This window comes from Bos indicus x Bos taurus, chromosome 5 (genome assembly GCF_003369695.1).
Source record: "Bos indicus x Bos taurus breed Angus x Brahman F1 hybrid chromosome 5, Bos_hybrid_MaternalHap_v2.0, whole genome shotgun sequence".
NCBI classification, from domain to species: Eukaryota; Metazoa; Chordata; class Mammalia; order Artiodactyla; family Bovidae; genus Bos; species Bos indicus x Bos taurus.
The window spans coordinates 62,123,285-62,144,653 of NC_040080.1; the positions used below are offsets into that span (position 1 = coordinate 62,123,285).

General features: G+C 36.8%; 1 protein-coding gene across 1 annotated transcript; it reads left to right on the forward strand.

Moving 5' to 3' along the window:
• Positions 1–12,757: 12,757 nt before the first annotated feature.
• Positions 12,758–13,696, forward strand: LOC113893719 (olfactory receptor 6C2-like). The gene has a single exon (XM_027543592.1). The coding sequence runs from the start codon at positions 12,758–12,760 to the stop codon at positions 13,694–13,696; it is 939 nt and encodes a 312-aa protein (XP_027399393.1).
• Positions 13,697–21,369: the final 7,673 nt, after the last annotated feature.

Genomic DNA, 21,369 nt, shown 5'->3' on the forward strand with positions numbered 1-21,369 from the left:
AGGTGATACCTCTCTAATGGCAGAAAGTTAAGAGTAACAAAAGAGCCTCTTGATGAGGGTGAAAGAGAAGAGTAAAAAAGCTGGCTTAAAACTCAGCTTTCATAAACCTAAGATCTTGGCATCTGGTCCCATCTCTTCATGGCAAATAGATGGGGAAAAAGGGAAGCAAAGACAAGTTTTATTTTCTTGGTCTCCAAGAAAACTGTGGATGGTGACTGCAGCCATGAAATTAAAAGACACTTGCTACTGCCAAGGAAAGCTATGGAAAACCTAGACAGCATATTAAAAAGCAGATACATCACTTTGCCAACAAAGGTCCCTATAGTCAAAGCTGTGGTTTTTCCAATAATCATGTACAGTTGTAAGAGTTGGACCATGAAGAAGGCTGAGCACCAAAGAATTGATGCTTTCCAACTGTGATGCTGGAGAAGACTCTTGAGAGTCCCCTAGCTTGCAAGGAGATCAAACCAGTAAATACTAAAGGAAATCAACCCTAAATATTCTTTGGAAGGATTAATGCTGAAGCTGAAGCTCCAGCATTTTGGCCACCTGATGCAAAGAACCATCTTATTGGAAAAGACCCTGATCTGGAAAAGATTGAGGGCAGGAGGAAACGGGAGGACAGATGAGATGGTTGGCTAGCATCTCTAAATCAATGGACGTGAATTTGAGCCATGAAAAAGATCAAATTTGAGTTAGTTGAACTGAGGTGGATGAGCCTAGAACCTATTATAAATAGTGAAGTAAGTCAGAAACAGAAAAAAATATCATATATTAATCCATATATATGGAATCTAGAAAAATGGTACTGATGAAACTATTTGCAGGGCAGGATGGCCACACAGATGTAGAGAAAGGACTTGTGGGCAAAGCTGGGGAAGGAGAGGTTTAACAACTTCTTTATCCATTCACCTCTCAGTGAACATCTAGGTGGCTTCCATGTACTGGTTATTGTAAATAGTGATACAATGAACATTGGGGTACATGTGTCTTTTTGAGGTTTGGTTTTCTCAGGGTATGTGTACCCAATAGTGGGATTGCTGGGTCATATGGTACTTTTATTCCTAGTTTTAAGGAATCTCCATACTGTTCTCCATAGTGGCTGTATCAATTTACATTTCCACCAACAGTGCAAGAGGATGCCCTTTTCTTCACATCCTCTCCAACATTTAATGTTTGTCAATTTTTGGCTGATGGCCATTCTGATTGATGTGAGGTGATACCTCATTGTAGTTTTGATTTTTATTTCTCTCAGAATGAGCGATGTTGATCATCTTTTCATGTGTTTGTCGGCCATCTGTATGTTTTATTTAGAGAAGTGTCTGTTAGGGTCTTCCACTTTATACATAATTTTACTTATTTATTTATTTATGACTGTGCTGTCTCTCCCATGCTGTGCAAGCTTTTCTCTAGTTGTGGCAAATAGGGATTACTCTCTCATTGTGGTGTGTAGGCTTCCACTGCAGTGGGTTCTCCTGTTGCCAAGCACAGGCTCTATACACACAAGCTTCAGTAGTTGCAGCACATTGGCTCAGTAGTCGTAGCTCCTGGGCTGTAGAGCACAGGCTTGATAGATGTGGTGAATGGGCTTAGTTGCTCCACAGCATGTGGGATCTTCCAAGATCAGGGATCAAACCCCTGTCTCCTGCATTGGCAGGCAGACTCTTTACCACTGAGCCACCAGGTAAGTCCCTGACCATTTTCTAGTTGGGTTGCCTGTTTTTCTGATATTGAGCTACATGAGCTGCTTGTATATTTTGGAGATCAATCCTTTGTCAGCTGCTCTGTTTACAGGTATTTTTCTCTCATTCTGAGTGTTGCCTTGTCTTCTTGTCTATAGTTTCCTTGTTGTGCAAAAACTTTTAAGTTTAATTGGGTCCATGGGAAATAGATGGGGAAACAGTGGAAACAGTGTCAGACTGTCGAACTCCAGCAACCAGGGATTCAACCTGAAAAAATGGACTGTGTCAGCGAGATAAATGAGACAGCCTCTCAGTTTTCTATGGACTGCCTGTTTATTTCAAGTTTAAGATTCTCTTTTATACTTTTACTAAAACATTAGGCCAGAGGTTTGACATTTTCAGTTCCTCCTCTCCCAGATTTATCTCCATAAATCATTGTTGCTCTTCAGAGTTCCTGCTTCAGTAATTCTCTTGGAATCAGCTTTATCATCTATTATCTACCTCCTCTAATGTGTCCTGTAGTTAACTTGTGATTACATTGTAGCTCATGCTACATTCCTCAGTTTACTACTTATCTTCATAAATCCTGTTTGCCCTTAACATCCTGAGCTCACTATCTCTTAAGAAGGCTTCTAGCTATAGTGTCTCTAAAAATTCCTAACTTCTATAAGCTATAGTAAAATATGCTAACTTTACAACATTCCTAAAATCTTTAACTTCTAACTGTCTTAATTATTCCTAAGCCCTAAATTCAGTAAACTCCTTTGCCATAAACATTCTCCTCACAAATAGGCTTCAGATATCAATCCCTCCCATGGCCTCAAACTAGGGCCTATGTGCTCATCCTGGAACACTCTTTTGTAAAAGTCCTTGAACAAATGTCAATGATTAACTTTATGAATTATTTTCTGAGCACAACTGCAGAAGGCATTGTGCCTTCTCATGCTCCTCTCAAGACCAATAAGCACCTTAATATTCCTTTTCAGTCAACTCAGCTGAGGAGAGGAAAAGACAAGTCAGATTCACAAGGCCTAACTACTTCATCCCGGGATCCGTGCCTGTGGAATGAGGAGAGGGGGCTGGGGACCGTGCCTCAATTTTGTCAGTAATGCCTAACGTGGCTCCCGACATTTTTGGGCTCCAAAATCACTGCAGATGGTGACTGCAGCTCTGAAATTAAAAGATGCTTACTCCTTGGGAAGAAAGTTATGACCAACTTAAATAGCATATTCAAAAGCAGAGACATTACTTTGCCAACAAAGGTCCGTCTAGTCAAGGCTATGGTGTTTCCAGTGGTCATGTATGGATGTGAGAGTTGGACTGTGAAGAAGGCTGAGTGCCGAAGAATTGATGCTTTTGAACTGTGGTGTTGAAGAAGGCTGTTGAGAGTCCCTTGGACTGCAAGGAGATCCAACCAGTCCATCCTAAAGGATATCAGTCCTGAATATTCATTGGAAGGACTGATGCTAAAGCTGAAACTCCAGTACTTTGGCCACCTCATGCGAAGAGTTGACTCATTGGAGAAGACTCTGATGCTGGGAGGGATTGGAGGCAGGAGGAAAAGGGGACGACAGAGGATCAGATGGCTGGATGGCATCACTGACTCGATGGACGTGAGTCTGGGTGAACTCCGGGAATTGGTGCTGGACAGGGAGGCCTGGCATGCTGCGATTCGTGGGGTTGCAAAGAGTCTAACACGACTGAGCGACTGAACTGAACTGAACTGTTTACTTTTGTTTTTGTTTCCATTAGTCTAAGAGATGAACGTAAAAAGATCTTGTTGCAATTTATGTCAAACTTGCCTGCCTATATTTTCCTCTAAGAGTTTTATAGTTTCTGGTCTTACATTTAGGTCCTTAATCCATTTTGAGTTTATTTTTGTGTACAGTGTTAAGAAGTGCTCTAATTTCAATTTTTTTTTTTTTTTTTTTACACATGGCTGTCCACTTTTCCCAGCACCGTTTACTGAAGAGGCAGTCTTTTCTCCACTGTATATTTTTCCATTCTTTGTCAAAGATAAGGTGCCCCTAAGTGGATGGATTTATTTCTGAGCTTTCTATCTTGTTCTATTGATCTATATTTCTGGCTTCTTTGCCAGTATGATACTGTCTTGATTACTGTGGCTTTGTAGTATAGTCTGAAGTAAAGAAGGTTGATTCCTCCAGCCTCTTTTTTTTTTTTTTTTCCCTTTCTCAGTAATGCTTTGGCTAATCAGGGTCTTTTGTGTTTCCATACAACCTGTAACACTTTTCATTCTAGTTCTGTGAAAAACACCATTGGTAATTTGATAGGGATTTTGGATGTCACAAACAAAACTTATTGCACAAAAGAAGATGCATACAAATACATAGTGTATTAATTATTTTAGAGGAAGTTCAAAAGCAAGCCAATGTAATATATGGTAATAGAACTTAGAATAGCAGCTACTTTTGATTGAATCTTGGCAGAGGTTAAAATAAAGTTATTTTGATTGTTGGTGGTTATATGGTTGTCTATATTTATAAAGAGTAGTTGACCAGTAAAACTCAATTTTTTGCACTGATAGTAATGTGCTATATACCAATATATTGTTAAAAGTGAAACAGAAATTTCCAGAAAAACAAAAACAAGGTGAATTCATCACCAGTATACCAACACTAAAAGAAAAAAGTAATAAAGTGTCCTTTATAACTAATAAAAATAATGATATGTATTCTTGAAAGTGCTGTAATTAATAAAGCATAAAAGATAAAATAGATTAAAAAGTTAAATACACATTTTCTGTGATAATAATAAAACCTTACAGTATTTAAATATAGAGAGAATTTTTAAAACAAGAAAAATTTCTGGGGAAAAGTAATATTTCCTGGCATAACAGTTAAAAAGATTAAGGTTTTTCTTTTCTGTAAATTTCCTTTATCTGAAAATAAAGAATAGAAAGAGTCCTATAATATTCCATTGTTTTATTATCACTTCAGACTCTTTAAGTGTGGGCAAGTTAGACTCACATGTTTTAAGTCCTTGAAGGAATTAATCCAGTTTAGAAGATACCAATCCAGGCTTTAACCTTTGAAAAGAAAAAAATCCAAATTCTATCCAAACATCAGCTACCTTTTCCTTACAAATGAGGCTGATGGATGTGTCATCTACCTTGACTGTGGCAATGGTTTCACAGATGTATGCATAAGTGCAAACTCATCAAATTGTATATGTTACATGTGCACACTTTTGTACATCAATTATACCTCCCAATAAAGCTGCTGAAAAAAGCAGAATTGAAACTTGGGGAGAATTTGTAATCTTCTTTACACTTTTAATGCACTGGTGCTAAATAATTTTATTTCACAAATTAACATTCTAGGAATATTTTCTAAGAAATCTGTACCTATAAGTTGTATGAACCTATACACTGGAAAAATATTTAATCATCTAAACTTGGGACATCAACATTATGGAGGTTTTTTTTAACTAATTTATTTACATTAATTGGAGGCTAATTACTTTACAATATTGTAGTGGTTTTTGCCATACATTGACATGAATCAGTCATGGGTATACATGTGTCCCCCACCCTGAACCCTCCTCCCACCTCCCTCCCCATCCCATTCCTCAGGGTCATCACTAGAGTATCTATACTGTCATTGGATCTTAGGTGATGTGTATTAGATATAATATCTAAATGCTAGGCATTGGAAAAATATTAGGACACAAATTTTAATTGATGGGTTTAGAGTGGCCTTGGCAATTTATTTAGTACCCATATTGGGAGTAAATTCTAATATGTCCACCATAGACCCAGAAAAATATTCAAAGGAACTGATGATGCGAAAATAAAACGGTAAAGGTGGAAGTTGTTTAGTCTTAAAGAGAACTGATCTTCTCTCTTGAGGGGTATAATCATATGATTTGTTAACCATTGGCTTAAATGAAGCCAATTTGATTAAGAAAAATAGTTACTGGAAATGTGGTAAATATTAGGAAGAAATATATGGTCTCTACTCTCCATATTCTCCCTAAGTGGAGGTTTTTCCTATTATATAATAATTTTCAGAAGTTAGAAAATACATGAGTCATACAATTATTCAATGAACACATGTATAGTATTTTATTTTACTAATTTAAAATAATTTAAGCAATCATATGACTGCCGTTTCAGAGGAGAAATCAAGGAACAGCATATAATCAAAAGACTACTACTGCTGCTGCTGCTAAGTCACTTCAGTCGTGTCCGACTCTGTGCGACCCCATAGAGGGCAGCCCACCAGGCTCCCCCGTCCCTGGGATTCTCCAGGCAAGAACACTGGAGTGGGTTGCCACTTCCTTTTCCAATGATGAAAGTGAAAAGTGAAAGTGAAGCCGCTCAGTCCTGTCTGACTCGCAGTGACCCCAGGGACTGCAGCACCAGGCTCCTCCGTCCATGGGATTTTCCAAGCAAGAGTACTGGAGTAGGGTGCCATTGCTTTCTCCGAAAAGACTGCTATTCAGTATCTATTAGAAACTGAACGGAATTTAATTAATATTAAACAGTGCCATAAGTATTTAATGTTATTTAAATAGCTATTTATTTAAGTAGCTATTTAACTATTTAAATGTTAATTAGCGCCAGTTTATGTATCACTTCACAGTGTCTGAACTTGAAGGAGAAAGTAATTTCGTTTTCCTGATAATTAAATGATTTTAGATGAATATATTTACAATTAGATTGTAAAGAAAGGCAGACACTTTCCTATTTATTGCTAAGATTTGGACATTTCTTCCAATCATTTATTTGTGCAATTTCTGGACTTCTACCTATTCTGCCTGAGATGGGTGTATTTTGAACAAGAATATGATATATCCTCCGTGGAGGAGGGCATGGCAACTCACTCCAGTATTATTGACTGGAGAATCCCCTTGGACCGAGGAGCATGGTGGTCTACAGTCCTTCAGGTCGCAAAGAGTCTAACATGACTGAGCAATTAAGTACAGCACATGATATACTCTGATTCTGGGAAAGATTGAAGGCAGGAGAAGGGGACAACAAAGGACAAGATGGCTGGATGGCATCACAGACTCAACGGACCTGAGTTTGAACAAACTTCAGAAGATAGTGAAGGACATGGAAACTTGGCGCGCTGCAGTGCATGGGGGCGCAAAATGGCAGACATAAATTAGTGACTGAACAACGTGATATATTACATCCATCCTATTCCATTTCCTCTTTACATTGCCTTTTCTACAGACATATTTCAGACTCTTCAAAGTCATTTAAACGGTTTGTCCCAAGTAGTAGGATGGAATTAGATTTCTAGTACTCTCTATCTAGGGAAATAGAAAACTCACTAACTTGAGATTTTCTTACTGGGATATTCAAAGCCATCTTTTCAATACTTATAGAATAAAACTGATATTTTAATCTTCATTTACTCGCTTACTTTCTCTCTTTAGTTGACTCAGAACTCAAATAAGAAATAAGGGTGAAATTCATCAGATCCCATAATCCCAGCAGTACCAAAGAAAGCCCCAAATGCTTTCATGATAAACAAGTTGTATTACACTGGAAGCAAAATGTAACAATACACTTCAGAATTCTAAAATGTAGGCCTCAGGAATTCCTCTTCTGATAATATTAAGCTAAGGAAATAAGGATGCTTATATAAAATTTTTAATATTATATTTATAGTAATTAAATATCAGAAGCTATATTAAATAATGGTTTATCCATTAAAAGAGTATGATACAGAAAAACTGTGATGCAAATATGTGTCTTACCATGGAAATAATTACAGATATTGATTAGAAACTGACTTTATGTATACAGCTTATCATATATATAAAATATACATATGTAAATATTTTCCCATGAAAACATAGACAGAAAGCAACTTTGGTGTGTTTTCTTAATGCTTTATTACATGAGTTGAAGAGTACCCAAAAATATCTTTCCATCAAAACATTATTGTTTTACACTTAGAATGTATCTAATAAAATTGGTGCATCTTATTGTCTCCAAGGACCCAATTCCCACTGCTGCCTCTGTTACATATTTTGCCAAAATTCAGTGCATATTAGACTCATTAGTCACTTTTGAGCTTTAGTCACACTTTATTTATCCACAGAGAGGAAACCTGAACATCCATAAGACTCTAAGATAATAAAACATTCATCTTACTTCACTGTTTAAAAAACTATCTTTGCCAAGAGATATCAGAAATTATATTTTCCAAATCTACAAATGTATTTCTCAAACATTAAAAATAAATGACTTATTTCAGCTTTGAGACATAAAAATTGTTTCCTAGATTTAAAGTGGAATAGAATCCTTAATGAGAGTTTGTTGACAACTCAGAGAGTACTATCCACTGCAAAAACGGTGAATGTGTATGTCTTCATGAGAGGGGCATTTGTGCATGTATTTAAGACCACTTATAATTTCAGTTTCATCTTGGGGACAATGAAGATTACACAGTCAACTAAAGCCATGGTTACCTTCCACTAGAGTAAGTATGTTCTTCTTTGGTAGTATCAGTTTTTTTTCTTCATTCAACATACTAGTTCCTTAGTTTCTGCAAAATATCAGACTTATCTATTTAAATAAACATCAGAGATAGCAATGAATTAATTTGGATATCTCCAAAAAGAAAATAGTTATTTCTAGTGTTTTTGAATTAATGGACATGAGTTTGAGTAAACTCTGGGAGTTGGTGATGGACAGGGAGACCTGGTGTGCTGCAGTTCGTGGGGTCGCAAAGAATTGGACATGACTGAATGACTGAACTGAATGTTTTTTAGTATCAGAAGAATGAAATATGAAGGGATTAGACTCATTGGAAATACTAATTACATACATCATAGAGATGGGTTACTTATCTGTTCACTCTTTTTTATCAGTATCTACAGCAGAACTAGCCAAATCATAAGTCTCAATAAATATGTTTCAAATCAATTCATGAGTGCTCATAAGAACTAGGGTGATAAACAGAAGTGACCTATCCTACTATGTCACTCTAATGAATCAATACGTATTTATGCCCATATGTAACTATAAGATACTTAAAGTGCCAAATTCCCAGCAATGTTGTCATTAGTGATCAAATTATAGTGAGCTAACTATAAAAGCAAATGATCCTTGAAATATATTACAAAGAAAATTCACATGAACAAAAGTGATTTATCAGAGCATTCACTTAACACCTGGATCACAGAAGATAAGAATCAGTAACTAGAAAGGCAGGAGAGTTTGGGAATCCTGAACTACGGTCTGAGTTAGAATGCCACAGCAAAGCACTGAGAGCTTTAGAATTTTCTCAGCTTAGTTCAGAGTGTCAATTCCTTTATGATACTATCTAAAAGTTTACCTGATTGCTAGCCAGTTATTTCTCCTCTCAAGCCAAGATTAGTGCCTCTTTTCTATAGAGATGCTTATTAACCATAGGTGATTTCCTATCTATTGCAGTCTGATGATGTTATTTGTTACTGTCTTGATAGAAATAACAAGACTTCATTCACTAGGCCTTAACAGAACACGTCTCTAGGTTCTTGTGGAATAGACTGCAAAATAAGTGAAATCATTCACATAACAAATGAATTAATCTTTCCATTGGAAGTCCTTTTATTCCTTAGAATGAAGGGGGAAAATGGCATAAACTCCACATTTACAAAATAAAACTGCTGCCCAAATAATTACTCAATGATAGCTGAGAAAGAAATGTGGAATATCTATTGCCTTGTGTTCAAAATTTTAGGTCTCTGAAATCGGCCCTTAGTACTTCTCCACAGAGCACTGAACAGGTTGACAGAGGCATGGAAGTCCACCAACTTTATAACTTTATACAGAACACAGGAAAGGAACACAAGAGCTCTATGGATTAATGTCATAATGGTGGTTTAGTTGCTAAGTCATATCCAGCTTTTGCGACCTCATGGACTGTAGCCCACCAGGCTCCTCTGTCCATGGGATTTCCCAACAGGAATAATGGATTGGGTTGCCATTTCCTTCTCCAGGGGATATTCCCAACTCAGGGATCAAACCCAGGTCTCCTGCATTACAGACAGACTCTTTACCAACTGAGCTATCAGGGAAGCCCCTAATGTCATCATACATCAATATAAGTAACAGTTGGCATAAGTTATGAAGCAAAAAGAAAATGAAGGAGAGAAAAAGTAGGGGAAGTGACCTTAACTCACTATCTACCAGTCACTCTGCATGGATTATCTCAATCAATATGCACAATAACTCCATATACTTGGCATCATGGGGGAAACAGGCTAAAGAGAAAAGGGGAAATAAAAATACTGCATCTCACTCCACAAGCTGTGTAAAAACCACAGGAACTAAACTTCCTCTCCCTACACATCAGTCCACAGGAAAGCAACAGAGTCACTCATATCTGCTTAATAGTAAAGGCAGTCTCAAAAGATCAGTTGAATTTTACCAATTAGGCTCATAGAAAAATTTAAAAATCTTCTTAAAGGTCGCTCTAAAAACCCACTAAATCATTTTAGAGCCTAAATGAATTAACTTCCATGAGCTTTAAGGAAATATCTAGTATAGGGTAACTTCAGATCATTATTTTCACAACACTTAGGAGAGAATTATCATATTCTGGGCTTTAGAAAAATGATTCTGATTGTGTTGCTTTTAAAATCTTGAACAGAAGAAGTAATGATATATGCTGAGCATATGTTAATATACTTTTGCAATATTTCAGCTATGAGATAAAGATACCCATGGTATAATTGTCATGGGAGAAACAGGCTAAAAAGGAAAAAGTGTGTAAGAAATGCAAGGAAAAATTTAAGGAATCACAAGACTTGATAATAAACTGAAGATGAGAGTAAAGAAAGAGGAAGAATTAAGAATGTCCTTATAAGACTAGGGATTTACAGAGAAGGAAATACTTCTCTATGATATTTAAATGAGTGCCATATTTAAAATCTCATAATGGACACATCTAGAGGTCACTCAAAAGGAAATAATGAAGAAATGAAATAGGAATGCTTAATATAGTAGATAGTAATGAGTGTTCCCCATGTTCTGGTCACAGCTATAGATATTGTAGATACTGTATGTATTATCTACATTTATCAGTACAATCCTAAAATGTATATATTATTTTCATCTCAATTTGCACTTGAAAAAAGCACAAGATACAGAAGTCAGTTGTCCAAGGAAAAGTCTAAATTCAAACCCTCTATGTGTGATCTATATGTCCAAGAATAAGTTTAATGTTGAAGTCCGAATACTGTAGGAAGCATTTTCCCTGCATATATAAATTTGGGAATTATCAACCTAAAGGAAGTCACTTTATTTATGAGAATCTCTTCAAGAGAGAACAGAGTGAAAGAACAGATTGCCTAGAAAAAAAATTGCAGGTCAATCCATTAACAGAATGGTTATCAAAGAGAAGTCACCATCAAGGAGAATGGAAAACAGACCAGAACGGTAGAAAGAAACAGGAAAATATGAGATAGGGGAAATTATGCCATCATCACTTTTGCAAGTTGACAGTTTATTCTCTTACATGAAGCTGAGAGCTTGAGTGAGATGAAGACTGAATTGTGTTTAATGAGTGAAACGAGATAGACTAGTGATGACCTTGTGAGGAATAGTTTAATTAGTGCAAAAATCAGGTGAATTGATATATAAACGGTTAAAAAGAGGAAACAATTATCATATAGGTGGAAGGTAAATGTAGAAGTATCATTAAGAACTGTCAGAATTTTGTTAAACTAGATACTGCTAAATGTCATTCATAATAATGTGATTGAGTGTATTTCAAGCTGAAATAAGGTTGACCAAAAACATATTAAAAGTCATGGATATGGTTTTTCAGCTCTATGAACATACTTTTACATTCTCTCCTTTCTCTGTAATAAATTTTGAAGCAAAATATTACTAAAAAAAATACACATGGTGGGCAGATTTCATTGTCAAATGTGTTTAGGAAGAAATAATAGAATTCAGTTTATAATTTTAATATCAAAAATTGCTCTTAATGAGACCCCTTTGATGGAAAAAATGAATATTCTCATAAGCTAAGCCTTCCCTGGTAGTTCAGATGGTAAAAAAAAATTCTCCTGTAATGCAGGAGACCTGGGTTCTATCCCTGAGTTGGGAAGATCCCCTGAAGAAGGGCATGGCAACCCGTTCCAGTAGTCTTGCCTAGAGAATCCCCATAGACAGAGGAGCCTGGCCGGCTACAGTCCATGGGATCACAGAGTTGGACATAAATGAATGACTAAGCACAGAACAGCACAGAGAATATGAAACTGTAGAATCTAGTTAGAAGGCTTTAATGTTTTCATTGGCAAGGGAATCAGAAATAAAGTAATCCACTCAATGATACAGTTCCAGAATACAGTTTGCAAACTGGGGAGAAATTTTTGTTGCACAAGCATATCCTAGGAAGCATGAAAATACATAATATATTTTAATCAAACAGTAGCTGGAAAGCACAGTCAAAGGCAAATATTGCAAATATACTTCGAAATAAATTTTCTATGAGGAAAAACTCTTAGTGTTTGGATTGTAACACATTTAAATACATTTTTCAGAAAATATTTCCAGTAAAAAAGTTTTAAACATGCCTTGAAGAGGCTGGACTGGATAAGCTGAAACAGGATAAACTATCCTGTGATAAGTAATTCATTTCCAGTATAATAGCTAACACACATGTAAGCTTTAATGCTAGGATTTTCTTAAACACCACAGTTTTGCTTTTTTTTTTTTTTTTGAAAGGGGTGTTAACTTAGAAGCATATATGGAGATAGGACATTCAGGAAAACAGACTTTTGATCCTCAAACAGTATATTGATAGAGGCATTTTTTCCCATTGATATTTATATGTTGAATGACCAATTAGCAGCTAAGTGTACATTCATTAGAAGCAGTAGTGTGAAATAACACAATTTAAAAATGAGTATGCAGTTTATGTGACACAAAGAGGTGATGAAACATTGTCATGTGCTATGTGCTTGCTTCTCCAATGACCAGTTGTATCAGAGTCACTCTCGGATTTACTTCTCTTGACATCAGAAACCAGCCAGGCAGCTGAAGTTCTTCATGCAAAGTCTTTATTTTTTCAAGCAGATTGGGCAAGAGATAACCATCACAGATGAAAAACCAAACCTCAATAACAACCTTCATCTTGCTGGGGTTGACAGATGACATTCGACTGAAAAATTTGCTTTTCATTTTTCTATTTCTGTCCTACACTTTGAGTATATCTGGAAACTTAAGCATCATCACCCTCACTCTGATTGATTCACACCTTAAAACGCCTATGTATCTATTCCTCCAAAATTTCTCCTTCTTAGAAATTTCATTCACAACTGCTTGTGTTCCCAGATTCCTGTACAGCATACCATCTGGGGATAAGTCCATCACCTATGCTGCTTGTGCCAGTCAACTGTTGTTTACAGATCTATTTGCAGTGACAGAATTTTTCCTCCTGGCTATCATGTCCTATGATCGCTATGTGGCCATCTGCAAACCCCTACATTACACAACCATCATTAGCATTAGAGTCTGCAAGAACGTCATCCTTTTCTGTTGGGTGGCAGCACTGATCATCATACTCCCACCAATTATGCTGGGCTTAGAACTGGAATTCTGTGACTCTAATATCATTGATCACTTTTGCTGTGATGCTTCTCCTATCCTGAAGATCTCTTGCTCAGACACATGGCTGATAGAGCAGATGGTTATTGTCTGTGCTGTGTTGACCTTCATCATCACCCTCATATGTGTAGTTCTTTCCTACATTTATATCATTAGTACTATTCTAAGGTTTCCCTCTGCCCTGCAAAGGAAGAAGGCCTTCTCCACTTGTTCTTCCCACGTGATTGTTGTTTCCATCACTTATGGTAGCTGCATCTTCATTTATGTCAAACCTTCTGCCAAGGATGAAGTAGCTATTAACAAAGGAATTTCACTCCTTATTACTTCTATTTCACCCATGTTGAATCCCTTTATTTACACACTGAGAAACAAGCAAGTGAAGCAAGCATTTCTTCACTCAATTAAAAACATTGCATTCTGCTCAAAGATATAGAGAAAAAATGAGTCAATGAATCCAGTTAAAAGGACAGATGAACAGGCACAGAATCTGAAGCTGCTGATACTATTTGTCTCTATACAATTTATTCTCAGTCATATTGACATTCTCACTTCTCTTTAAACATGCTTACTGTGAACCTTGTCTATTCCATCATTTACTCTTCATTAAAACTAAATGTTGGGCCTTCCCTGGTGGCCCAGTGGTTAGGACTGTGCTTTCACTGCAGGAGCACTCATTCCATCGTTGATCTGGGAACTAAGATCCTACATGCCACTGGGCATGGCCAAAAAAAAAAGAAAAGAAACAAGAATCAACAATCAACAACAAAAACTATACTCTGAAGATGTTTACTCTAATCTTGCAGAAATTACTATTTCCAAACAGGTTGGTTGTTATCCCTGGAAACACAACAGACCACATTTTCTCCCTATTCAAATACTGTCAGGTATGGCTATGTAGGCCACTTTATAGCTAACAGAGGGTTGTGGAAATATGTGGTTCATTTTTAGAACTTGCCTATGTGCTGTGTGTGCTCAGTCACTTAAGTCATGTCAGACTCTTTGTGACCCCATGGACAGTAGCTCACCAGGTTCCTCTGTCCATGGGATTCTCCAGGCAGGAGTCCTGCAGTGGGTTGCCAAGCCCTCCTCCAGAGAATCTTCCCAACCCAAGGATTGAACCCGCATCTCTTATGTCTGCTACATTGGCAGGCAGGTTCTTTATCACTAGTGTCACCTGATAAGCCCAGACCTGGCCTATAATTATGCCCAATATGTCATCCACCCGACCCTTTTTTCCTTTCCTATCTGCTAGATGCCCATGTTTAAAGTGACTTGTAAGCTTCACATGGATGATGAATGAGACTGGTTTTCCGTGTTAGCTATAGTCTTCACCCACAGGATGGGCAGTGACAGAAGCTTTGTGATGCTTCTCTTCTGGCCCATGTGCAAGGAGTTGTCATCACATTTGAAAGGTAAAGTGTCATAGAAATATTCCTGCCACTTAGAGTGTGAATGCATACTAAGTCACTTCAGTCGTGTCTGACTCTTTGTGACCCCATGGATTGTAGCCCACCAGGCTCCTCTGTCCATGAGATTCTCCAGGCAAGAATACTGGAGTGGGTTGTCATGCTCTCCTACAGGGCATCTTCCTGACCCAGGGATCAAACCTTGGTCTTCTGCATTGCAGGCAGATTCTTTACCATCTGAGTCACCAGGGAAGCCCATCATCACAAGTACATGCAGGTAAATTCAATGGTATAGATATTATAGTTTAACTATTGGCAGCCTCCTCCTCAGATTCAGATGCACATAGATTCAAATTTGGCCCAGCACAAACATATGAGGAAAAATCATACTAAAATTACTATATGCTAAGTTGAAAAGCTGCAATACTACCCATCATATTTTTTATCTTCTGGTCCTATAAATCTTTCCACTGAAGTATTTGTATTACCTCCTCTCATTTCACGGTAAGTAGGCAATTCTTAAATAAAATTCTAGCCTTTCAATATTCATCAACCACTTATTTTGAATAACCAGTGTTTTAAATTGCCCTTTCCAATTTTTAGTGAGTCCACTGTGATGAAGACATTATAGACTATACCATGTCTATGCAATATTTTGCTTTTCTTGCCACTTTATGTACATTGGTAATTATGGTACACTGAATTATATTATTTAATAAGAGGAAATATATTCAAGAAACCCTCAAGGGTATGTGCAAGTAGATGTTGGTTCTCAGCCAATCTCTTTTTAGGTTCTATAAAATTAACTGAGGGACTAAACTTAACCCTGTACACAAAATTTGCAGTCACAATCTTCCAGGCAAGAATAAATTCAGTAAGCCTGAATGATCTTTTTAAGATGTGTGTGTGGATCCAAAGTGACTTCTCACACTGTACAATTTATATTTTACTATTATTTACTGAATCCTAATAACATCATTTTTTCATGTTATTCTCCAAAAGCTGTCTGAACTGCTTACTGATTTATCCAATTATTACGTCCAACTCCATCTTTTCACTTCTTCCTTTTTACTTCTCTTTTGGGTAATATAAATCTTCTGTTTTTTCCCATCATACGTATTTTTACCCTATGAGATAACTGAGCTAGTCATTCAATATTCAGTCTCCTGAATATTCATTTAGTTTTCTGAGACTAAGTTGATAAAAAGATTCCCATGACTGGGAACCTCATCTATTATAGCAACTGCCATGGTCTGAACAATACTAACTTAGATCTTTCTTGTCATCATAAGTTCTACCTATAGTTGTCTGCATTTCTAATACCCCACATAAAAATGACTATTTTAATTGTGAGTCAAAGAGGGAATAGAAGAATTATCCCTCTCAGGGTCTGAATAATCTCTGCTATTAACCATTTAATAACTCTACCAATATAACCTCAGACTGCTCTGCTCACAAATATTTGAAGTAACTTGGATCATTAACCTAAACAATTCCTTCTATTTCAGCCATACCTATAATTAATGAAGCAATCCATTTTTATTCATTCCAAGAATTCACACTAGTAAAGATTTATTAAGTTTTCACTGTTATTTATTCATAAAACATTTTAAATCATTAAAAGAATAGTTTTGGAGGGAATTCCCTGGAGGTCCAATGATTAGGACTCCATGCTTCCACTGTAGAGGGCACAGGTTCCATTCCTGTTCAGGGAACTAACATCCCACATGCCACTCAGTGCAGAAAAAAAAAAAAAAAAAGAATAGCTTTGGAATCTTTAGTCATCTGATCATTACCTCAGACTATTTATTATCCAGGTTAATGAGTGGTCTTAACTGAGTTCATTTGAAAATATATAATTTTTTTTCAGATGACCATGTGAGCATGTGAAGGCTTTGCCAGAAATGATGCTCAGTCACTTCAGTCATGTCCAACTCCTGCAAACCCATGTACTGTAGCCCACCAGAATTCTCTGTACTTGGAATTCTCCAGGCAAAAACACTGGAGTGGGTTGCCATTTCCTTCTCCAGGGGACCTTCCTAACCCAGGGATCAAACACTGGTCTCCTATAATGCAGGCAAATTCTTTACAAACTGAGCCACCAGGGAATGGAAAGTCTTTATTTTCCTCATCTTTTATTTATGTATTTATTTATTTATTTACTTTACTATATTGTATTGGTTTTGCCATACACCAACATGCATCCGCCACGGATGTACACGTATTCCCCATTCCAAACCCCCCTCCCACCTCCCTCCCAATACCATCCCTCTGGGTCATCCCAGTGCACCAGCCCCAAGCTTCCTGTATCCTGCATCAAACCTGGACTGGAGATTCATTTCTTATATGATATTATACATGTTTTAATGCCCTTCTCCCAAATCATCCCCCCTCACCCTCTCCCACAGAGTCCAAAAGACTGTTCTATACATCTATGTCTCTTTTGCTGTCTCACATACAGCGTTGTCATTACCATCTTTCTAAATTCCATATACACGCATTAGTATACTATATTGGAGTTTTTCTTTCTGGATTACTTCACTGTGTATAATAGGCTCCAGTTTCATCACCTCATTAGAACTGATTCAAATGTATTCTTTTTAATGGCTGAGTAATACTCCATTGTGTAGATGTACCACAGCTTGCTTATCCATTCATCTGCCGATGGACATCTAGGTTGCTTCCATGTCCAGGCTATTATAAACAGTGCTGCGATGAACATTGGGGTACACGTGTCTCTTTCAATTCTAGTTTCTTCGGTGTGTATGCCCAGCAGGGGGATTGCTAGGTCATACGGCAGTTGTATTTCCAGTTTTTTAAGGACTCTCCACACTGTTCTCCATAGTGGCTGTACTAGTTTGCATTCCCACCAACAGTGTAAGAGGGTTCCCTTTTCTCCACACTCTCTCTAGCATTTATTGCTTGTAGACTTTTGGATCACAGCCATTCTGACTGGTGTGAAATGGTACCTCACAGTGGTTTTGATTTGCACTTCTCGGATAATGAGTGATGTTGAGCATCTTTTCATGGGTTTGTTAGCCATCTGTATGTCTTCTTTGGAGAAATGTCTATTTAGTTCTTTGGCCCATTTTTTGATTGGGTCATTTATTTTTCTGGAATTGAGCTGCAGGAGTTACTTGTATATTTTTGAGATTAGTTGTTTGTCAGTTGCTTCATTTGCTATTATTTTCTCCCATTCTGAAGGCTGTCTTTTCACCTTGCTTAGAGTTTCTTTGTTGTGCAGAAGTTTTAAGTTTTATTAGATCCCATTTGTTTATTTTTGCTTTTATTTCCAATATTCTGGGAGGTGGGTCATAGAGGAACCTGCTGTGATGTATGTCAGAGAGTGTTTTGCCTATGTCCTCCTCTAAGAGTTGTATAGTTTCTGGTCTTATGTTTAGATCTTTAATCCATTTTCAGTTTATTTTGGAGTATGGTGCTAGAAAGTGTTGTAGTTTCATTCTTTTACAAGTGGTTGACCAGTTTTCCCAGCACCACTTGTTAAAGAGATTGTCTTTAATCCATTGTATATTCTTGCCTCCTTTGTCAAAGATAAGGTGTCCATAGGTGCATGGATTTATCTCTGGGCTTTCTATTTTGTTCCATTGATCTATATTTCTGTCTTTGTACCAGTACCATACTGTCTTGATGATTGTGGCTTTGTAGTAGAGCCTGAAGTCAGGCAGGTTGATTCTTCCAGCTCCATTCTTCTTTCTCAAGATTGCTTTGGCTACTCGAGGTTTTTTGTATTTTCATACAAATTGTGAAATTATTTGTTCTAGCTCTGTGAAAAATACTGTTGGTAGCTTGATAGGGATTGCATTGAATCTATAGATTGCTTTGGGTAGTATACTCATTTTCACTATATTGATTCTTCCGATCCATGAACATGGTATATTTCTCCGTCTATTAGTGTCCTCTTTGATTTCTTCACCAGTGTTTTATAGTTTTCTATATATAGGTGTTTAGTTTCTTTAGGTAGATATATTCCTAAGTATTTTATTCTTTTCGTTGCAGTGGTGAATGGAATTGTTTCCTTAATTTCTCTTTCTATTTTCTCATTATTAGTGTATAGGAATGCAAGGGATTTCTGTGTGTTGATTTTATATCCTGCAACTTTACTATACTCATTGATTAGCTCTAGTAATTTTCTGGTGGAATCTTTAGGGTTTTCTATGTAGAGGATCATGTCATCTGCAAAGAGTGAGAGTTTTACTTCTTTTCCAGTTTAGATTCTTTTTATTTCTTTTTCTGCTCTGATTGCTGTGGCCAAAACTTCCAAAACTATGTTAATAGTAGTGGTGAGAGTGGGCACCCTTGGCTTGTTCCTGACTTTAGGGGAAATGCTTTCAACTTTTCACCATTGAGGATAATGTTTGCTGTGGGTTTGTCATATATAGCTTTTATTATGTTGAGGTAGGTTCCCTCTATTCCTGCTTTCTGGAGAGTTTTTGTCATAAATGGATGCTGACTTTTATCAAAGGCTTTCTCTGCATCTATTGAGAAAATCATATGGCTTTTATTTTTCAATTTGTTAATGTGATGTATTACATTGATTGATTTGCAGATATTGAAGAATCCTTGCATCCCTGTGACAAAGCCCACTTGGTCATGGTGTATGATCTTTTTAATGTGTTGTTGGATTCTGATTGCTAGAATTTTGTTAAGGATTTTTGCATCTATGTTCATCAGTGATATTGGCCTGTAGTTTTCTTTTTTTTGTGGGATCTTTGTCAGGTTTTGGTATTAGGGTGATGGTGGCCTCATAGAATGAATTTGGAAGGTTACCTTCCTCTACAATTTTCTGGAAGAGTTTGAGTAGGATAGGTGTCAGCTCTTCTCTAAATTTTTGGTAGAATTCGGGTGTGAAGCCGACTGGACCTGGGCCTTTATTTGCTGGAAGAATTCTGATTACAGTTTTAATTTCCGTGCTTGTGATGGGTCTGTTAAGATTTTCTATTTCTTCCTGGTCGAGTTTTGGAAAGTTGTACTTTTCTAAGAATTTGTCCATTTCTTCCACGTTGTCCGTCTAATAGGCATATAATTGCTGACAGTAGTCTCTTATGATCCTTTGTATTTCTGTGTTGTCTGTTGTGATCTCTCCATTTTCATTTCTAATTTTATTGATTTGAATTTTCTCCGTTTGTTTCTTGATGACTCTGGCTAATGGTTTGTCAATTTTATTTATCCTTTCAAAGAACCAGCTTTTGGCTTTGTTGATTTTTGCTATGGTCTCTTTTGTTTCTTTTGCATTTATTTCTGCCCTAATTTTTAACATTTCTTTTCTTCTACTAACCCTGGGGTTCTTCATTTCTTCCTTTTCTAGTTGCTTTAGGTGTAGAGTTAGGTTATTTATTTGACTTTTTTCTTGTTTCTTGAGGTATGCCTCTCTTGCTATGAACTTTCCCCTTAGCACTGCTTTTACAGTGTCCCATAGGTTTTGGGTTGTTGTGTTTTCATTTTCATTCGTTTCTATGCATATTTTGAATTTTTTAAATTTCTTCTGTGATTTTTTGGTTATTCAGTAGCGTGTTGTTCAGCCTTCATATGTTGGAATTTTTAATAGTTTTTCTCCTGTAATTGAGATCTAATCTTACTGCATTGTGGTCAGAAAAGATGCTTGGAACGATTTCAATTTTTTTGAATTTACCAAGGCTAGCTTTATGGCCCAGGATGTGATCTATCCTGGAGAAGGTTCCATGTGCACTTGAGAAAAAGGTGAAATTCATTGTTTTGGGATGAAATGTCCTATAGATATCAATTAGGTCTAACTGGTCTATTGTATCATTTAAAGTTTGTGTTTCTTTGTTAATTTTCTGTTTAGTTGATCTATTCATAGGTGTGAGTGGGGTATTAAAATCTCCCACTATTATTGTGTTATTGTTAATTTTCCCTTTCATACTTGTTAGCATTTGTCTTACATATTGTGGTCCTCCTATGTTGGGTGCATATATATCTATAATTTTAATATCTTCTTCTTGGATTGATCATTTGATCATTATGTAGTGTCCTTCTTTGCCTCTTTTCACAGCCTTTGCTTTAAAGTCTATTTTATCTGATATGAGTATTGCTACTCCTGCTTTCTTTTGATCTCTGTTTGCATGGAATATCTTTTTCCAGCCCTTCACTTTCAGTCTGTATATGTCCCCTGTTTTGAGGTGGGTCTCTTGTAGACAACATATATAGGGGTCTTGTTTTGGTATCCATTCAGCCAGTCTTTGTCTTTTGGTTGGGGCATTCAACCCATTTACGTTTAAGGTAATTATTGATAAGTATGATCCTGTTGCCATTTACTTTATTGTTTTGGGTTCGAGTTTATACACCCTTTTTGTGTCTCCTGCTAGAGAATCTCCTTTAGCATTTGTTGGAGAGCTGGTTTGGTGGTGCTGAATTCTCTTAGCTTTTGCTTGTCTGTAAAGCTTTTGATTTCTCCTTCATATTTGAGTGAGATCCTTCCTGGGTACAGCAATCTGGGCTGTAGGTTATTTTCTTTCATCACTTTAAGTATGTTTTGTGATTCCCTCCTGGCCTGAAGAGTTTATATTGAAAGATAAGCTGTTATCCTTATGGGAATACCCTTGTGTGTGTTTTTTTGTTGTTGTTTTGTTTTGTTTTGTTTTACTTTACAATATTGTATTGGTTTTGCCATACATCAACATGCATCCACCTTGGGTGTACACATGTTCCCCATCCTGAACCC